Source organism: Gallinula chloropus, assembly GCF_964237585.1.
Source record: "Gallinula chloropus genome assembly, chromosome: 1".
Taxonomy (NCBI): Eukaryota; Metazoa; Chordata; class Aves; order Gruiformes; family Rallidae; genus Gallinula; species Gallinula chloropus.
Genome location: NC_140085.1, coordinates 24,526,496 through 24,547,386, shown reverse-complemented (window position 1 = coordinate 24,547,386; position 20,891 = coordinate 24,526,496). Strand labels below are relative to the sequence as shown.

The window sequence follows — 20,891 nt, the reverse complement described above, 5'->3', positions numbered from 1 at the left end:
ATACATAATTAACAATTAAGATAAGCCTGAAAGACAAGCATTCCACATGCTTTTATTTGATTTTATGCTCTCTACAGCATAGGAAGTTCAAAAGAGTAAGTATTCTGATAATGAAGAAAATAAACAATGTTGGATTTAGAAGCATGCTTCTCTAATTTTCATTAGATGCTGGAGTAGTTAACTGTCTCCTTTTACTGCGCTCTGCATCAGCATTGCAGGCTTAAACAAATTCCTGTTTATTTCATCTTCTGAATTTCATGTATGTTTAACTAGATTGTCATTTTAATGAGGGAAGCTATATCAGTAACTGAACATTAATTGAACTGGTATAATGAACATACCATAAATTCCTGGTTACAGCCTGATTAAAACTGTTTGCCTTCCAAACCTAGTAAGAATAAAAACCTTTTCCATTAAAAAAAGTGATCAAATATTGTAAAAGGTTGCCAGAGGGGATGTAGAATCTCATCTTCACAGATATTAGAAACTTGGCTTAACATGTCACTGGGCAAACCGCTCCTGCTTAAAGCATGGGTTTGTGCTAGATGATCTTTATAGGTGCTTTTTTAACCTAAGTTATTGTATGATTCTATGACAAATATTCTTCTAACCAACTTGCCTACATTCCTAAAGGTTCAGAGAACCTGTAGTCAACCATTCATGTGATTATTAGGTGCAGAAGAGATTATAAGGAGAACTCAAGTTCAAGAAAGGGATGAAAACTACGAATTTCTGTTGGTTTTCCTTTTTTCCTTTCCCCATGTTTTCATGGGGAAGATGGAGAATTTGAGTGAGTTAACAAGCTATTCCTAAAAATGATATAATATACTAAATGTTTTCCAAAATATAGGCAGCTGCTTTTAGTGCAAGTGAACTAAACTCTTTGAGAGTGTTAATTTGACTCTTACACCTCATTTCTCTACTAACAGTTGTAATTTTAAAGACTAAAACCAAAACTAGGTTGTAAAGGCTGCTCTAACCTCAAAATACTAGTAAACTGTCAGAAACATAATTTCACCAGTTTTTAATGCTACTTTTGCTTTTAGGTCCTCTTCATATTTAAGTTTGTTCTAATCTTTTTATTAAAGGTTCAACTGTTGGAATTTATTTCTGGCATAATGAATGCACAAGAAAATAATGATTCTCTTCTTTCTACTCCTACACGAGTCAACAAACCGGGCCAGGTGAATGTGAAGGTAATCATTTCTGTTTTCTTTGTAATGTTCTATATATCTTGAAAACTTAAGATGAAATGTAACAGTTTCTTTTTCCAGTTATTGGTACAGGAACATATTCTGGAAGACAGTGGCTGGCACTTGATGTAGACTTAAACTGCCTTGAAACACCAAGGAATAAGTTATTCTACAAGTGCCCCATCACTTAAATGTTATCTTGACTGAGTTAGATGATTTTCCTAGTGCTTCACAGTGAAGTGATAGGTGAGGTAAACTTTCATTTCATTTAGTTAGCTTTTACTCACATATATATGGAAGAAATTTCAGTAGCTATTGTAGTGGTATCTGTAGAAAAGCAAACAAGGTGTGTCTGTTCCAGTAGAAGATCTGAGGAATTTCTGGGAATACTGATGCTTTTCTCTTGCCCTTTCAAACCCTAAACCAAGAATGTCAGAATACTATATGACAGTGTTTAAAATGCTGGAGCTGTAGTCATTTCCAAACTTCCTTTTCTCATGGTAAGTGGCAATTTCAGGTCAATATTTGGGTACAACCCAATATATTTCTGAACAAGAAAACATTTTTTATGATCTAAGGTTCTCCCCTAAATGGCACTTCAACCAGTAACATAATGGCTTTCTTACTGCTCTGACTCATACAGTAAAAGTATTTCTTCCTCTTTTTTCCTTCTCTTAAATCTATTTTTTCAGACATAACATTTGCATTACTGCCAACACTTTTGTTATATACAACCTGTTGAAAAAGAAGAAACTCCATAACAAATAGAGGTTTTCTCATTATCTTTCCTTTTGTTAATGGCTTTTGTCTTTTGTTTTCTTTGCTTGTGGCAAAACTATAAATTCTTCAGTGCAGGGACTGTTTTTCTTATAGGGTCCAGAAGAGTGCTACAGTATAAGCAATTACAATATTATGTTTTGGTTAAGTGGGTAAAAGTGGGTCACAACTTATTTCCAAACTCAGTGGAGTGTCTGTGATTGAAATCCTCTGGGAGCCAAGGCATCAGTGAATTTGGTGAGGGGGTGGAGAGTTCTTTAAAATCTTAGCATTTTTAAAGTTAATGAAAAATTCTTATGTGGTTTAATGCTGCTAGTTTTTTGCCTTGGGATGGAAAAGGAATACCCAAAGAGGTTTCTAAGTAGAAACTGATAGCCAGTTTTAAAAGCTAAGTATCGAACCCTCAAATATTCTGTGAACATTTAAGTACAGTATATGTAATTTTCACATGCTTGCTTAGGTCAATACTTCCAGAATCCCCATACATGAAGCTTGAAGTTATGCCAGGTAAAATTCTTACTCTTCCAGAAATCATATCAGTACATATATAATTAGCTTTTAAAAAAAGGATCGTAATTTAGCAGCAGGATAACAAATTTATGTGATTCTTTATTATACAGGTAACAATCCTGGCAAAGAAGTGTGTTTGTTCATATTTAAGCCTTTTGGTGAATTCTAAGGATGATCTGGCAGTGGCTCATATTCTTAATGTTCCTGATAGAGGACTTGGTAGAGAAGCCTTCACTAACATAAAACATGCTTCACAGAAGAGAAAAATGTCCATTTTCCTGGTATGTGTGTTAAATGAAACTTGCTGTAGATCAGAGGTGATGAAATAGATCTATAAATGTAACATGTTGCTTTAATATCATATGCAAGACTGACATTCGCAAGTCAAGTCAAATGCCACCATAAATGTGTTTTTAGGTTAAAAGGACACAACAGAGATTCTACATGAAGAAATGCGTGTACCTCTAGAGCTCTAAATTGTGATGTTGGAAAAAAACCAACCTAGGCATTGAAACTGTTCATCCCAAACAGTGATTGAAATCCTGAAAAAGTTTAAATATCATAAAGCAGTATTAGCATTAACAAAATCAAGCCATTAGCAATGTGCTACAATTCATTTTAATTTTAAAGTGTTCTAAGTATTTTGGTTAAATAGTAACCCCTTTTTTTTTTTCTGTGTGTTAGCCACACAGATGTGGGACATCTGGAACCTAAAGTATTTGTATGTGCAAATTGCTTTTTTTAGAGTAGCCTGATGATAAAACTCTGCCTTTTGAAATGTACACTGGAACAGAGACCCAAATTTGGAAGGACAGTACTACATTTTTTCCAGCTTTGAGAATTTGGGGATAGTAATGCTTTCTAGTCATTTGCAGCTTGATCAGTCTTGAAATACTCCTCAAGATGTGATTGATATGGGCCATTTCTGTTTATTTTATTCTCAAAGGCACTGGGCTGGGAAAAAGAACCCACCTGAGACAGTGGAATACTTTTTCCTCAAAGCCCTTGTACAGGAATATAAAAAACCATAACATCCATGTGCAGTGCTTCCAGAGGTTTGCTGCTAAAGAATCTAGTTTGGTATGTGAGGTGCATTTGCTCTTAGTGTAGTTATAGTCAGCATAGAGCCATCAAAAAAATAGTTGGAATAAGATGAGTAAGAATTCTTTCCCCAAAGAACCACTGTAAGCCCTTGTATTCAAAATAAACAAATTTTGCATGCACAGTGGCCTCAGCACAGACAACAGCAGACCAAGGAAAAACAGTATGGGTATGTAACAGTCACTGAAGCAGCTGCATTCTCAGGTTTTTTTTATGGTTGAATAAATATGGAAAATTTGTGAAATCTCAATTCCAGGATTAATTATTTTAGCCCCTAATGCTCTGTTAACATTTTATATATAAAAAAAAAAAAATGTTTGGACTGGATTTATTACCCCTTCTTCGCAGTTGCCAGAGGGGAAACTTCTCTACCGTGTAAAGAAGTCTTCTTTTCTGGCATCTGTGTCTTGTAGAAATCCTGCAAAGCCAGAATATTTTCCATTGGGAAGGCAAGATCCTATGAACTGTACTTGATCCACAGGAAATCTTTAGCACAAAGGCAGGAATACTGGCAGGTTTACTTTCTTTACTAGAGTAATTCCAGTTGTACTCTTTCCAGTCCTAAGAGCTTTATGATTTAGCTGTATAGTCTGAAATTAAGATTTATATGTCACATTAATATTAATGCATGTGTGTCAAGTGTATTGGGTGGTCATCTTAGCAGATCTCCAGAAAGGTGAAAACAAATCTTTTTATTCTGATTGCTGCCTTAAAATCTGTTGGGTACTGCTTTTAGAACATCTTTTTTCAATGTTTTTTATGGCATTTAAAAATATATGGAAACTTTTGGAACTGGGTACCTGTGATGACAGAAGCTGTAACTGTCATTTTCAGAAGCATTGAGCATACATTATTTTTGCTTGAACCTCTGAAAATACATATTCTTCTGAAGTAGAAGTTTACATGCTTGTGTTAAAATTGTTCTTGGGTCATTGAAAGCCGTCTGAATATGAGTAGTCTTTGTGAGGTCAGCATGATCATTTTAACAGCAGCAACAAAGACAATTTCTATACTCTTGTTTTTTCTAAGCTGTCAAAAGGCCAATGTAAATATCAAATTAGCTGGGTCACTTTTGTTTTGGCCTGTGTGTGTTTTTTTTAATACTGCTGTGCTATTTAGTATTGAGCTTGCGGATATTTATGGTGAGATGTACAAAGGTTGCCATTAAGAGATACTGATTTCAGTTAAATAATTTCTGCTATCAACCAGCTGTTATACACTGTTTGCAAATCTGTAGGAGAGGCTCATTTCCACATGTGTACATTTTGTGTATGTCTGTAGTGTCATATTTCTGAATGTTTCTCCTAATAGATGGCAACGTCTTTTATACGAACTGTAGAACTTGGAGGAAGAGGCTGTGCATCTTCATTATTTGATCCTTTGAGAGCCCATGTAAAAGGGCTTTCAGACTTTGTTAATTTTCTTGACAAGCTGCAAGAAATTATTGGTGAAATCTCAAATCCAAGGTAATAAATTTTCTGTTACATTCTGGTTTTGTTGAACATATCTTTTTTTTTTTCTTCTTGTGCATGTGTCTTGAGGAGGAGTAAAAGAAAAATACAGATTACTTATATAAATATTTATTCTGAAATATTAAAACATAAATACTATTAGAAAATACAAATATTTGAACAACAACTAGTTGAAGTAAGCTTATATATTTTTGAGGTTACTCTTTGAATTAAATTTTTACCAAATCTAAGTATGTGTGGCTTTTTGGTCAGTTCTTAGTCTCAAATGAATTTCCAAAAACCACAGTCTTGTGGCTCTGGTAGGTACATAAACTGATATGTTCTTTGGTGGTATTTGCTCATTAACTACTTCCTTTTTGTAACTTCATTGTATATAACCCAATATGAAGAAGTCTTTTACTGTGCTTGACAAATGGTGACATTGCTTATTTTGTTGTTATTTTATCTTCTTTTTACCTACAAAAGCAAAGCCTAAGACTTATTTCCTGGGGGGATGGGGGGTGGTCTGTTGAAGTCAGTGATATTTGAATGTTTTTGGATACCTGAAGTTAGTCTTTTAGCAGGCTTATGAACAGGACATTACCAGAGAAGTGTAAGTGTGGCACAGGAATTGGTTTGGTAAGTGGCAGTTAGTACAAAGAGTAGAATAATTTTCTTGATCATTATAGAAGTTAGTATTTTTTTGTTACTATTCAGTAATTCTTCTATACAAATTTTTAGCAAATCAGCTGTAATAGTTCTGTTCTTCATACTAAAGAATCTTTTTTTTTTTTTAGTTTGAATTGACTCTAACCCACATGATTGAAAGCAAAATGTTATAAACAAATCATAACCATTATTTAAATTACTGTTCATTGAAGCTGAAAGCAGGAAGTATTGCTGAAGTTGTTTTCAGGTTTTATTTTACTTTTTAATTCTGTTTTTTATTGTTTCATTTTAACATCCTGGATGCTAGAGAGGTGCTATTTGTGTTGGTAATTAAAGAGAACTCTTGACTTGCCATCTAATCTGTGCTTTATTTAAATCTTACCTGGCACTGTACATTTATTTTCCATTTCTCTTTTTCATCATTTATGTGCATGAACTTACTTTTTAGGTGAAAAGGCCATTTTTTTTTCAGGTACATACAGCTCAGTAGAGCATAACATAAAATGCTCCATCTTTGTTACCCTTCTGCTTAAGGCATGTGAACAAAATCACTTGGCTGTCTTTGAAAGGATTTTCATTGTTATACTGAAGTTCTCAAATGTTATGGGACTAGTACACCACTTTGAATCTGTAAGGTTCACAACATTGGTGGACAATAAGATAATATTTTTTAAAAGTTTGGTATGCCTTATGAGCAAGGACTGTCTGCATGTCCTGCCTGTGATGTGGCAGTTGTAAATTCCAGAAGATGTAATTTTACACAAGGTATTTCTCAACTTCTGTTATTCCTGCAGTCTAAACAGCGGAGGAAAAAAAGCAACAATGCAGCAGATGTTTCAGTTGCTTAGTCTTTAGATGCCTGGTGAGAAATCTCAAGAGTGAAGTAGATAACTAATCCTGCAGTGGTGGAGTTTCTCTAACGTAGAGACTAGCCAAGCTGCAGAAACCAGGTTTCAGTATTTGCTGTGTCCTAAGAGAAATGCAGTATTTTTGGTTGTTTATTTAATGATTAGACATCTTATTATTTCAGTTTGATCTTGTTACACCAAAGACCTTATGAAACTTGAACTTTCACAAAATACAATGTAGCCAAATAAATGCCAGGTCATTGTGGAACACATCTTGAAAAGAGGTTTTCATCTGCCTCAGTCAAGTTTCTTTGCATTGGAAACCTAGAAACTGTAATGAAGATGTTGAGCAATGATGGGATGTGCTTGAGAATCACAGAATCATAGGGGTTGGAAGGGAACTCGAGAGATCATTGGGTCCAACCCCCCTGCCAAAGCAGCTCCCCAGCTCATATTGCACAGATAGGCGTCCAGATGGGTCTTGAATATCTCCAGAGATGGAGACTCCACCACCTCCCTGGGCAGCCTGTCCCAGGGCTCTGTCACCCTCACTGTGAAAAAGTTCTTCCGCATGTTGGTGCAGAACTTCCTGTGCTCCAACTTGCAGCCATTGCCCCTTGTCCTGTCTCCACAGACAAAGGGGCCGGCCATTTCCCCCTGCATCCCATACTTGAGATACTTACAAATGTTAATATGGTCCCCGCTTAGTTTTCTTTTCTCTAGGCTGAGCAGTCCCAGCTCACTCAGCCTTTCCTCATAGGGGAGATGCTCCAGGCCCTTAATCATCTTCGTAGCCCTCCTACTACTATTGAACATAGTAGGAGATACTGTGCAATCAAGTATCTTCTAACCGATTGCGAATAATAAAAATGTGTGTGTCATCCCCAAATCATTCAGCTAAGAAAGTGAACAGTAGATGAAATGAGGGAAAGGAAAGCTGTCCAAGTGTAAATTTAATGATTCAAATTTGATTCAAAGATGACAAAAAGTGTAAGCAGACCTGATAGAGAAATGGAAAGATATAACCAACTTTGTTAGTTTCATGGCATTATTCACTAGACAGAAGGAACACTCTTAAAAATCTCTGGAACTTTGAAATAGTTCAGGTTTGCCTCTTCTGATTCTCCAGATGTCTAAGTTTAGAAGAAATCACTACTCTTTCAAGAATCAGTAGCATGAACATTCCTTAATGTTTGGGGATACTGTAAAACACATAAGCCTGAAACTGTTTACAGATTCTGTACATAGAAGATTTGGACAACATTTATGCAGTAAATAGCTTGGATGATCTGCTACTTATGCCTGCGTCTTGAAGAAGAAACATACCAATGTTGTATTTGTCAGTGAAGTAGGTGATTATTATACGCCAAGGATCTGGAAACTTGTCTGTTTTTATAAATGAAAAATTGCAATAATAATCCATTATCCTCAAAAACCTTCTCTTTTAGGCCATACAGTTATGGTTCTTGCATCTGCAAAGAATTTCAGGAATGGCTTTTTTCAAGTTTGTACAAGATGTGTGTGACTTAAAACTGAATGATGTAAAGGCATTTGTCTTACTGGTGACTACACCTGTTGATTCGTATGGGGGGGGGTGTGGGGTGTGGAGTGTGTATATAGAAGTACACATATATTTAAAAGCTCCCACCAATTCTGTGGAGTAGCAAAGTTGTGGATGGGTGAAAATTTTCTTCTTGAGCTGGGCCTAACTTTGCTGCGAGCACTGACCACTAGGTGACACTATTGCACAGCTCACATTAGTCCCTGTTTAACGTTGGCTGTATTGCTGCTCAACACATGTGAGAGTGTGGGATGCTTTGGAGTGGGTCTTCAGGTCCCTGAGCAATCTTCTACCGTCAGTTGTAGAAGTTATACAGCTTGACTTGATCATGCAGATGGATTAGTGCATTAGGCTTTCCCTTCACAGGGAAAATGCTAATTGTTACGTGTTGCTTTTGTGAAACTGATTGCATCTGGATATGCAGTAGTGTTTTGGGAGAGAAAACATATGACGTTATCTGGTCTTCTACTGAATATTTGAGTTAACTGGATAATGCTCATGCAGCTCTGGAGTGTTGTGTTCTAAAGTTGTAGGAAAGCTGTGGAAGTGTGTTCAAAGCATTGTCTATAGGACTCATTAAACTTAGGATCATAAAATAATTGAAGTTGAAAGAAGCATCAGGAAGTCTTTGGCTCAACACCCTGCTCAAAGCAGGGCCAATTATGGGGGTCAGACTAGGTTAATATGTCAAGTGAGGCTTTGAAATCATCCAAGGATGGAGACTGCACAGTCTCCCTCTTGGTAGCCTGTTCCACTGCTTGAGTGTCCTCATGGTGAGCAGTTGTTTTCCTTATATTGAGTAGGGACCTATCTTCTTTCAATTTATGCCTGTTAACTCTTTTCCACTAACTGCTGACATGAGGAGCCTGGCCCCATCTTCTTGATTACCTTCTTGTATGTATTGGAAAGCTGCTAGTAGATCCCCCTGAAGTCTTCTCTCCAGACTGAACAAGCTGTTCCCTTTGCTTCTCACAGGGCATGTCTCCCTGACCATCTTGGCAGCCCTCTGCTGAACTTGCTCTAGTTTATCAATGTCTTTCCTGGACTGGGGGGCCCAAAACTGGATGGAGTTTTTTAAATTTGGTCCAACCAGTGCTGATTAGAGAAGGATAATCACATTCCTCAGACTACTGGCTATGCTACTGTTGATGCAGCCAAGGATACTGTTGGCCTTTTTTGTTGCCAAGGCACACTCCTGGCTCACAGTTTGCTTGCTGAACATGAACCAAGACTCCCAGGTTCTTTTACACAGAGCTGCTCTCCAGCCTGTATCATTGTAAGGGGTTGTCACTTTCCAAGACTTTGTATGTCCTGTTGAATTTCATATAGTTCCTGCCAGCCCATTCCTTCCATCTGTTTAAGTATTTCTGCATGGCAGCTCTGTCCTCAAGCATATTGACTGTTCCATCCGATTTGGTGTCATCTGCAAAGTTATGAGCATGTATTTTTATCACTGAGTCACTGCCAAAGATATTTAAAAGAAAAACAGGTTCTAGGGTAGGCCCCTGTGGTACTCCATTTGTTACTGGCCTCCAGATACAGTACATGTTGGCAACCTTCTGAGCCTCATCATCCAACCAATTTTTAACAGGTCTAGTTGTCTGTTAGTCCAGACTGTAACATCCAAACTTATAGGCTGAAAGTGTTTTCTGACAGTGTTGAAAACCTTGCTACAATCAAGGGAAATGGCATTCACCATTCTCCCTGGTCTGCAATGCCAGTCATTTTATTACAGGAGGCAAACAGATTGGTCAGGCATAACTTAGATTTGATAAATCCATCCTTACTGTTAACAGTCACCACCATATCCTTCACATGCCCAGAAATGTTTTACTGGAGGAGTGTTTGCATTATTTTTTCAGGAAACAAAGTGAGGCTGATAAACCTGTGGTTCCCCAAATTGTCCTTTTGGTCTTTTTCTGCAGACATTTGCTTTACTCAATTTGTCAGGGACCTCCCCTGATCACTATGACCTTTCAAAGATGGTGCAGAATTCTATTACTGCTCTTGGATGCAGTACATTTGGTTCTATGGATTTAAACGGGCTCAGTTCTGTAAAGTAAACCCTATCTTGTTCCTTACTTAATGCTGGTAGCTCTTATCTGAAAGCTTTGTCTAATCAGAGGCCTGGGATACCATGTTGGTGAAGACTGAGGGAAAGGCAACAGTTGGGTCGCCTCAGTTTTTTCTGTCTGCTCTTGCAAAACCTGCCTTTCAGCCAAAGGTCCCTCATTTTCTTTGTTCAGACTTTTAATACAGAAGCAGTAGGTGAAGCTCCTTTTAACATTCCTTGCAAGTCTCAACCCCACCTGAGCTTTGGCTTTCCTGAAAATATCCCGAAATGCTTAGGCAATGTTTCTAGACTGTTTCCTTGTAACCTGGATGTTATTTACCATCCTGTGGGATGCCTTTTTGCATTGAAACTCTGTCATCAGTTCACTGTGTAGCCAAGTTGGTTTACTGATATGTCTACGTGTTTTGAGTATTGCAATGGACTGTTCTGCTTGTAATTTTCTGTCATTAATAATGTGCCAGCTTTCCTGAGCTGCTTTGCCAGTTTGACATTCTCATGTGGAGTTCCATGTTCCACCAGTTCACCGAATAAGCTAAAATCTGCTCTGCTGAAGTCACAGTCTGTACTCTGGTAACTTGCTTTCCTCTCTGCCCTAGGATCTCGAACTCTGCTACCTCTTGATTGCCACAGCCAAGGCTGCCATTGATTTTTTTTTTTTATATTTTTAATGCTATTTTTTTCTCCATGTCCCTGACCAGTTCTTCCTTGTTAGTGAACAGCAGACCCAGCTGTGCATAAACCTTGTGTGGATCACTGACACCCATCCCACCATGTCGTGGTAATTCCAGTGGAGCTGTAGTTCTGCAACCATGAGGCGTTTATATTCCTTCTGACTTGCTTTATATTGTATTTTACTGGATAAATATCTTTACACAGTTTTATGGTATATATAATGTGCTGTTTCTCAATAGAGTACTGAGAATTTAAAGACTCCAACCTTAGTTATTCAACTTACAGCACTGTTGATATGAGGAATTTTTTGGGTTTTAAATATTTACAGTGAAAGTTACTGATTATATAGAATGACCCAAATTAAGACTACATTACATTCTACCGTGTTAACATATTGTGCTTGTGACTTAATAAAAAATGTTCCTGCATTTAGAAAAAATACAGAAATATCAGATAGTTTTATGTAAGAAAGTAGTTATTTTATAAGGACAAAAATTCTTTAAACCAGACTTGTAAAAAAATTTCCCTTGAAATGCTTGCCACTTCAGACTAATGTACTTTAACATAACTTTGAAGTAAGTTACACTTAATTATACTTAATGTTGAGAATGTTTTAAAATATATTTAGAATTAAATAATTTAAAAAACTTAATAGTTTTTTAAATTGTATTTGCAATAAAATAGAAGACTTTGGTTGAAAAGGCTTATCTTTTGAGGGTAAGTCTAACTTAAGACATCATGGTTGAAGTATGGTATCTCAAGTGCTCCAGTTATGCAGTATTCCCAAACCAGGACTGCAAGGTGTTTGTGATCTGTTTTAAGAATCACAGAATGCTTCGCGTTTGAAGGGACCTCAAAGATCATCTAGTTTCCATCCCTCTGCCGTGGGCAGGGACACCCTTCACTGGATCAGGTTGCCCAAAGCCTCTTCTAACCTGGCCTTAAACACTTCCAGGGATGGGGCTTCCACAGCCTCTCTGGGCAACCTGTTCCAGTGCCTGACCACCATCATAGTAAAGAAGTTCTTCCTAATGTCTAATGTAAACCTACTCTCTTTCAGCTTGAAGCCATTGCCCCTTCTCCTATCACTACAACACAGTTCCCACTGTGTGAGTTGGATTGCTGTATTTTTGTCGTCTATTTTTTTTACTCTGGAGAAGTTGAAATGAATGAGGAAAAATGTTGACTTTGGTATAATAGAATTTTGATATATTCTTTTCTGTTCTTGGAATAGGCTTCAGGAGTCTGTTCTGCTTTTTATCAGGTTTTGAATATTGTCCATATTCTCAACTTTTTAAATCTGTATTCTACTTTAATCTTTTCCACAAAAGATGTATTTCCAGAAAATGAAGTACTTCTGCATCATATTAACTTTGCACGCTAACACCGCAGTTCTGTAAGAATAGTTCTTGCCAATGTCATACAGATTTTAGGTAGGCAGAGGAGCTTGTTTATGTGATAATTTTCAACACATGAACAAAATAGACAAAGCATGCAGTTAGTTTCATATAAATTAATTACCTCAACATAAGAAAAGATGGTTTGATAAGGACAATGAGATAGAAATAGGTTTGGAACACAGATGATGTAAAGCAAAAGGGTTGAAGTGGACACAGGATATGAGAATATTTTTGTTGAAGCAGCCAGTGACAGAAGATATGATTTATACGGTGCTTTGTTGGTGGAGTTTTGCATTGTTCTATTTTTTTAAAATTCCCTTTAGAGGCACTGATGCAAAAGTAAGGCATTTTTAGCAAGTGATTTATTTTATGTTCATGTAGACATCTGTTTTTCTCTGGCTGCAAGACAGGTGAGATGAACCCACCTCAACTGCCTACTCTCTTACTGCTGTTTCATGCTGAAGATAACCTTTTGTCAGTTGATCTAAAATGTTTGGGGACTTGTTAATTTAAAATAAAACAAAAACCCAAACCCAACTCAAGAAACCCAACGTAAAAACAGGTATATGAACATTGTCTGTAAAAGATAAACGTTTGGAGGTTGCTGGTTCAGGTGCCTGAGATGCATCTGTTAACTTAGTCTTCGGTTGTACAATCATATATTTTCCCCTTACCCACCTGGCAGTCCTGGGGTTTGTGGATAGGAAATAAAAGAGTAAATTGACATAATGTAATGAAAGATTGTAGTATTTGCTGGATCCTATCCAGCTGCTGATGCAAGTAAAGAATAGTGCAGACCATCAAAGAAGGGTAGGAGTGCTTGGTTCTAGGTCTCTTCTGCTATGAACTACTATGGAGTACTAGACAGAGGTGTTGATGACCACATTTGGACTTTGCTGAGTCTGATAAACTGTTACACAGGCTTTTGTGTCTGAACATTCTGAGCCAGACCATAGAAGATGATTGTTTCTAAAAGGTTTTGGGTTATTTTTAGTGTTTGTAATTACTCTGATGGATTTTCTTTAGTTATTTCTACCCTAGATAAAGATAGCAGTGGGTTTTCTAGTTGAGGTTTCTTTCAGTTTGTACTCTTTAAACAAAGAAGTTTTGTTGCTTGTGATTCTGAACAGAAGATCATAGTATTAAAAAAAATTGTATTTTACATCTGTCATAGTGAGAACTGAGAGATGTTTTTCTGACTGGCTTTGATAAGAGTCCTCTTTTGATACGATTTAAAACAACCATAGATGTGAGAATGAAGCACTTTATCTCAGAGTATTTCATGTCAGCAGCCTATGCTCTGAATGAAACGTCAGAGAAAGCTTGTCAACAGGCACAACGACCGGAAAGAAAAAAGGTCTCTCCAGTTCTATATTGCTTTAGACAAATGCAATTGCATTGTTTTATATATCGAGTTCATTCTTGAATTCTATTAGGCTTCTTGTTCCTATTTCAAAATTTAAGGGGATTTAAATTTCTGAACTTCTGTTGCTGTAAAAATTACATGAAGACAGATAACCTTGCCCTTATAATTCCTTTCTGAAATCAAACCTGTACTGCCCTCTTAGCTGTTGGGAACTGCAAGGTATATTTTTTTTTTTCTAGAACAACGCAACATATTTTAAAGTTCATTACAGTTCAAGTGATTTTCTACAGATTAGAAACCTATAAAAGGGTAATATCAGAACTATCTGGCATAGAGTCTCTTTTTTTTTTTTGTAAAAAAAACAAAACAAAACAAACCCAAACCAACCCAAATACTAACCAATTCCACAAACACAAAAAACCCCCACCACAAAAACCCAGTCAGAAAGCCCCAAGTTGCATTTTATCTTCATGCTTTTAATTAATCCTTTTAACCTTCCATAACAATGAAGTCCTACTAGTGGATATAAAGTTGCTCAAGTAACTTGACTGTTTTAAGTAAAGCTATTATATTTATTGTTGAATTAATTTATAGTTTCATCTTCAGAATGGTTATTTTTTTAAGTTGTTATTTGATCTGGTGAATTGTCTTTTCTGGGAAAGGGATTTTTATCACAAAAAGGAGACTTTAAACATGGACAGAGCCCTTGCCATCTTCGTTTGTGGTCTAGGTGGCATATAGAAAGAGATTAAAAGAGTATCTCTCCTACTGAGACTGGCTTGACTGCACTTTTTGAAACTGCTAGACATGGTTAATTAGGGCATTCTGTAGTAAGCTTTGAAATATTAATGAAATAGCACAAATAAGGTGGATTAACTATTTTATAAATATATTCAACACTACTAAAAAAAATCACACAGCATAATTCATTTTGTTGTCTCACATCCTGGTGTAAAGTGGCATAAGCTATGACACAGTGTTTCAGTAATAATCCATACAAGTTAGATCAGCATTTTGTCTTATATCAACTCTAGTCGAAGTATGAATAAACTTTTTCCTTACTCCAGTTTACTGACTGATGGTAGGCTGGAACTCTCTTTTCCTGGAAAAGGACAAATATGGGGAGAAAAAGAGATTGTATGAACTTTACTTCTAGTAGCAAATATCCGTAGTTGGCATTTGGTAGTAGAGGTAAAATATAAACTAGAAAATGTTTTTATCATAGTTGGTTGTTCCCCTCTGCCCGCCCCACACACACACTCTTCAGTGAAAAGCTACAGGTAATTGAGTGACAGAGCCCAGCATTTAAATGAAAGGGCAAGGTTATTTTGACTGATGCCCTGTGCTATATGTATCATAATACTTTTTCTTCCAGCTTGCATACATGCATATCTATGTAAAGGGTGTGGAAATTATCATGATGTAGATAAATTCAGTATACCTGTAGATGGAAATAACAGAACCTGGCTTTCAAAGACAAATCAATCCCTTCACCTGTTTGTCTTGGATTTATCAGTTCAGCACAGTATTTATGGAACAGGTACTACTAATTTAATACAATGCTTTTCTCATTTGAGGGTATTATTTTGGAAAGGGTCAGTTTAAGGCTGAGGGAAATAAAGCAGCTTGGCAAGAAGCATCAGGAGACTTGGCTACAGTTCCCATATGCATCTCTGAGACAGAACTTTTCTTCAGCAGTGTTCTCTTCTTACCTCTTGACGACTTAGTGGATGATTTTTTGTTTGTTTGTTTTGTCCTTGAACTTTTCATTCTCTTGTGGTTAGACTGAATTGTGGGTTTTGGAGCAGAGGTACACCAGCATATTTTGTCTTTTCTTTTATTTTTTTCTTTCTCTCTTTTGTTTTTTTAACTATCCTTTCTAAGATCTGGATGTTTCTTGACCTGTGTGCAGAGAGACTTTACCTGGTGACTTTTCTTTTGGCTAAATGAATACATTGTGTTTAAATTTCTGCAAAGTACAAGTTTTCCTGTTTAATCAAACCTGCAAATTGAATGTGATTTGAATAGTCTTTAATCTGTGAAAGTTAAATCTGAGAAATGCATGGAAATATTTGGTTTTGATGTGGGGAAAAAAAGAAAAAAAAGTTTCAAGTCAGAAAACTTGAAGTTACTTACAGGAGTTTTGTTCAGTCAGAATAAGCCAGAAAAACAAGGTCTCTGGCCCAGTTCCCTTCAAAGCAAGAAACAATATGAACAAACTAGTCTTCTTCTCACTCAATTCCTATTCTTACCTAGCCATGCACACTTATTTTATATTTTGTATGAATGTAGATAGGCAGAGTTTAATTTGATGGAGGTTCCCCCAACTAGAATTTTAAAATTCATCTTCAGAATTCAATGTGTACAAAGTATACCTTTTCTTTCAATTTGCTTGGTGTCCTTTGAGGGTAAGTAGGTCGGACCATGAAGCAAACCAATAAGCATAGAGGAAGCTGAAAAATTAGTCATCATCTCACTCTTGGATATGTCACTTGGAGTAATCAAGCTATTATCATTGCTTTGGGGTGTTTTTTGGCAGGGTTGTGATCTGCAGCATCATATGCATAGCTAAAAATTCTACCATAGTTGTTGATAGCAGTGTGGGAATAAATACAGAATTGTTTAGACAATCCATAGTATAGTTAAAACTAATGGTGTGTGATCTAGACAGACTGATACTAGGTTACACTCACCATGCTGTATTTCTCCTTTGGACTATAACCCTATGTCTTGGGAAGGTGTGGGGAGAAAGTAAAAATTTAGTATTTCTGCTGTTAAAGGCAAGATTTATCAGGCTGCCCTTTTTTTTAGGGTTGGTCATTCTGTCCACTTATTAGGTGTTGGAGGAAAGCGGCTTGTGTTTCTTAAAGTGTGTAAAAAAAACCCCAAAAAAACTAGGTTAGCTGAAAAGAGAAGACAGATTATTGCAATGATCATGAAGCAGATTGACTGCAAAGGAAAACTTCTTTGAACAGGAGTTAAGAATGAACAGTTCTTCTTGCTACTTGTGCTGCTTTTGCCTGACAAATTTAGGCTTTATAAAACTTACAAAAATCTGACAGGAAATCAGTCTCATAACTGAACTTAGCATTGTAAGCATATCTAGCCTTATTTGAAATTTTTGTCAAAAACATGGTGACTGAAAGGCTGAGGTTTTTATTGCTTGTTTTCATGTAAGTTTTTTGGATCTCTGCTGTCACCACAGAGAATCTACGTTACTTTAAGGATATGAAATGTGATTGTACAACTTCAAAAGAAGGGTCTACAAGCGCAAGATCTCATCTCTGACACTGGCAATTAATATATGTCCTGTAAGAGTAGACAAAATGTTTATTATACTTCCCCTGAGTCTCTTTCAGCTGATAACTGTGAAAAATTAAAAGGGCAGGGGAAGCAATTAAAAAACCACAACCCTATAATTTGGAGCTAAAATTATAAACTACCATGCTCTGAAAAACTTGAGGAAAACAAGCAGAAAGAAAAGAAAATTGAAGACAAAGTGACACAAAGAAATAATGAAGTCCTTAAATACCTAAGATCTTAAACAGAAGATAAATGATTGCTTAATAGGGTGAGGGTAATCTTGATTATAATCAACTTTGTCAGTCTGGATGATGGGTTCATGTTCTGAGAAGACGGGGGGATTGATAAAGTTTCTAAACAGCATGCAACTTCAAAAAGCTTTTTGGAAGAGATGCATAAGGATGTAGGAGAGCTGAGTGATTCTTGTAAGGCTTTTTTTTAAATTTATTTGCCTAAATTCAAGCAATGGTAAAGCATAGTCTTTCGATTCAAGTTTTGCGCAGGACTGGACAAAAGTATTAAGCTTTTAACTCAAGGGGTTTATTCTGCCTTTGATTAAGTCTTTATTGAAGCAGTCAAGACACATTTACCATCTCAGTATTGGTTTTGATCGTCTCTGAGAGATTTGTGATGCCCTAGCTGATTGAACTCTGACAATGAACTAGGTTTAGTCAAAGTAGTGCCACATGGTTAGTGAGTGTTTTGTACCTTCGTTACTCCATATGGCTTTTGCACCTACTCACCACACATTACACTTGCAAAATGAGCAATTCATTCCTAACACTTGGCTTTTCTGTTCTGGTGTGGCTTGGCTCATTCTTTTATAAGCTTTATTTTATTAATATTATTTTATTTTATTTTATTTTATTTTATTTTATTTTATTAATTAGTAGCTAGTGGAGTTGTTGCAATTGCAACTACATCTACTTAGTCACTAGTTCTGGGGTCTATCAAGGACCCTCAGTCCCTGTAGCCATTTTTTGGACATAAGATCGTGGGGTTTTCTTGTGATTTTTCAAAAACAGAGTTATATTCCCCCCCCCCCCCCCTTTTTTTTTTTTACTTTCTTGGGATAATGTGAACTACCTTGGCAGCCTGTTATATTTCCATTTTTATAGAATATGAGGATCTTGCAAGTCTGAGGGAGCAACACATGGTGTAATTCTCTCAATACTGCCTATTGGAGCATCATCTGTACAACTGTAACTGCTAATCACTCAAGAGTTTTGCTGTGGAGAGACCTGGTAGTTCTATTCCAAAAGCGATCCCAAAAGTAGTATATCATACATGCAGTGTGGATGATTTAAGCTACAGGACCATGAATTTAACTGTCTAAACATAGTTTAGGTGCACTCACAAGTACCTTTTTGTCTTTCTATAAGAAGAGTTGAAATAAAGCCCCAATATCAGACTCAATTGTATATGTTGCTGATGTCAAACTGCAGGCGTTTAATAATTAAACTATTATGTTCTTTTCTGTTTGCATTTTTTCTAGTTGATGAAAAGAGAGATTAATAGTGTGTGCCTTTATGGCAATCAGTGATGTTCATTCAGTCGAATTAATATCTACTTAAATACAATTGAAAGCAGATTGATATTTTGAAGCACTTTCATGAAGCACAAAAGATTTGAAAATCTAATAAACTGTTAAATTGGAAGTTCCAGTGAAACATTTTGTTTACACTTAACAGCTTATGAGCAAAAAGTAACTGTAGGTTTAAAGAAAGTACTTTTCTTTGAACTTTCATTGAGAAGTTAGTTTGTTGTTGCAGATCAGAATATTGCTAAATGCTGAATTCATTACCTTTCTTTATAATCTTTTTTTTTTTTTTCAAACTATTATGTTGGACAATACTTCTACACTGCTGTTTGATTTAAAAGATCAAAGCTGCTCTCTGAAGAGTTTTGATTAACTGTGAAGACTGGCTATGTTCAACACTAATAGGTATACTAAAGTGCTGCCAAGATTAATGTGGAGATGACCCTGTGCCTATTTTCAGAATTGCAGGGGGGCGAATTCTGTCAACAGTGAAGATGCATTTGATAAAAGGCCGAAGCAATGGGGATCCTTTCTGTCAGGCAGTAGAGGAAGTTGTACAAGATTTGGATTTGAAGATTAAAAATATTATCGATTCACAACATGAAGTCTTGACTGCTAGCACTACTGGAGTCAGTCCAGCACGGGTAATGGCACTTCTTTTGTTCTTTTTACTCTATTTAGCTTTACAAGGAAGCAAATCCTATGCTGGTTTTCTTTCTTTTTTTTTTTTTTTTTTTTTTTTTTGAAGGACTCTATATAGGGTATTATCTTTCCTAACAGCACAGAGCAATGTTGTTTCCTCTATGCTGTGGATTTAAACTGGTTGAAAGATATATCTGAGGATTACAGTATGGATTTCAAAATGATGTTTTACTTAAACTTCTTAACTCAAAATTGTAAATAAAATACTCTTAATTTGTTTGTGCAATTGTCATAGATGTAGGTACTTTTAACTGTCAGGTTTGGCCACTATTTTCAAGGCAATAGAGCTATAAAAAATTTCCAAGCAAAAGAAATTATGAAAGTGAAATTAAGATTTGAGAATATCTATCAGTAATGTAGTTAAACCCTGTCTATTGTAATCTAGCTCAGCATCAAGTATTTCTAAGGGTAAGGCATTCAAAATAAACTTAAATATAAAGAAGTCTAAACCATGGTGAAATACAGAGTGTGAGGGGACTGAAATAAAACTTCCAATAATCAACATGTAAATTTTTCTCTTTTTGTGTTTTGAGCCACTAATGAAGCTATTAATGATCTTAGCTTCATGGAAGGCATCAGTATGTTTACAGTTCTTTGTCAGGAGTGGAGAGCAGAATACAGGCTTTTTGTTTGTGTTTTCTATACTTTGAATCTACTTGGGTTTATAGTATGATCATTTTCTCATGAAAATATTAACCAAATTTAATTATTTTATTATTAATTTTTGATATTTAAAATGTTTAATGTCATGTACTTTTGTTTAGGACACTTCTAAAAAATTATAGACATCTTGAATATATGTACGTTGGTTAGAATGCTTTGTTTTGTAAATTTGCTGCAATTACCCCGTGGTAACAAAGTTTTTAACCAATTTTAACCAGACTTTCAATGTGCTTTTTTTAATATGAGGACTAAAACTAGTCAGACCCTAGTGGCTAGTTAAACTGGTTTAAATGTGTATTTACACTGAGCAGTTTGGATATATATTTCACCTGCATTTTCCTGTTTCCCTGTGTTTCTGTTTCCCTTTAATATCCGTTTCTTTCTGTTCCATTCTGAAAAATTAATTACTGTTATCAGTTTTGTTTTTATTTAGCTACTTGTACTACTGATAATTTTAAAAAATATTATAAGCCTGGTAAAACTATTTTAATAAAACTTCATTCTTCAAAGAAATTCACCAAAAAAATTTGATTTTTCAAGCTGGCTGTGTTTCTCATTGTTCTGCATAGGTCAAGTTCATAATCTGCTGATTCTAAAGATGTTTACTAACATCCTTGTTGAGGCAGAAAAGAGCAAAGATGGTTGCATCCTGATATTGTTAGGAAATGGGTTAAATGTTCATTCCATTGAGATTGGCGAGATGTTAGTATTATTTTATATTATTGTGAGTCTGTGGATCTACACTGGAGTTTTTTGTAATTCCTGAATTTAAGTTAATTGGTCGCAGGATCAACCCATCTACTTGTGGATCAGCAGATTCTGCTATAATTCTCCTCAGTGAGGAAACTTGAGTAAGTGATGGGCTTTAGGCTCATCCTTTTCACCATATTCACTAGAATACTTATATTCACCACAGTGTGGATGTAACTGAGAGCCATCATAGGTGATTGTGGTCTGGATGTGACTGATGTGCCACGTGGCTTGACAAATCTAGTGTTATATTGGGTTTATGTGGCAAGGTTTTTGGTAGCAGCAAGGGCTGCAGGAGTGGCTTCTGTGAA

General features: G+C 36.0%; 1 protein-coding gene across 1 annotated transcript in view; it reads left to right on the top strand.

The window, feature by feature from the left end:
- Positions 1–20,891, top strand: part of PARPBP (PARP1 binding protein) — a gene marked incomplete at both ends in the record, with an annotated part of 48,899 nt that overhangs the window by 8,660 nt on the left and 19,348 nt on the right. Inside the window, 4 exons of the mRNA XM_084261122.1 lie at positions 1,089–1,196; positions 2,591–2,761; positions 4,893–5,047; positions 18,926–19,109. Coding sequence (XP_084117248.1) covers positions 1,089–1,196; positions 2,591–2,761; positions 4,893–5,047; positions 18,926–19,109 — 618 coding nt within the window. The remainder of the gene's footprint in view (positions 1–1,088; positions 1,197–2,590; positions 2,762–4,892; positions 5,048–18,925; positions 19,110–20,891) is intronic.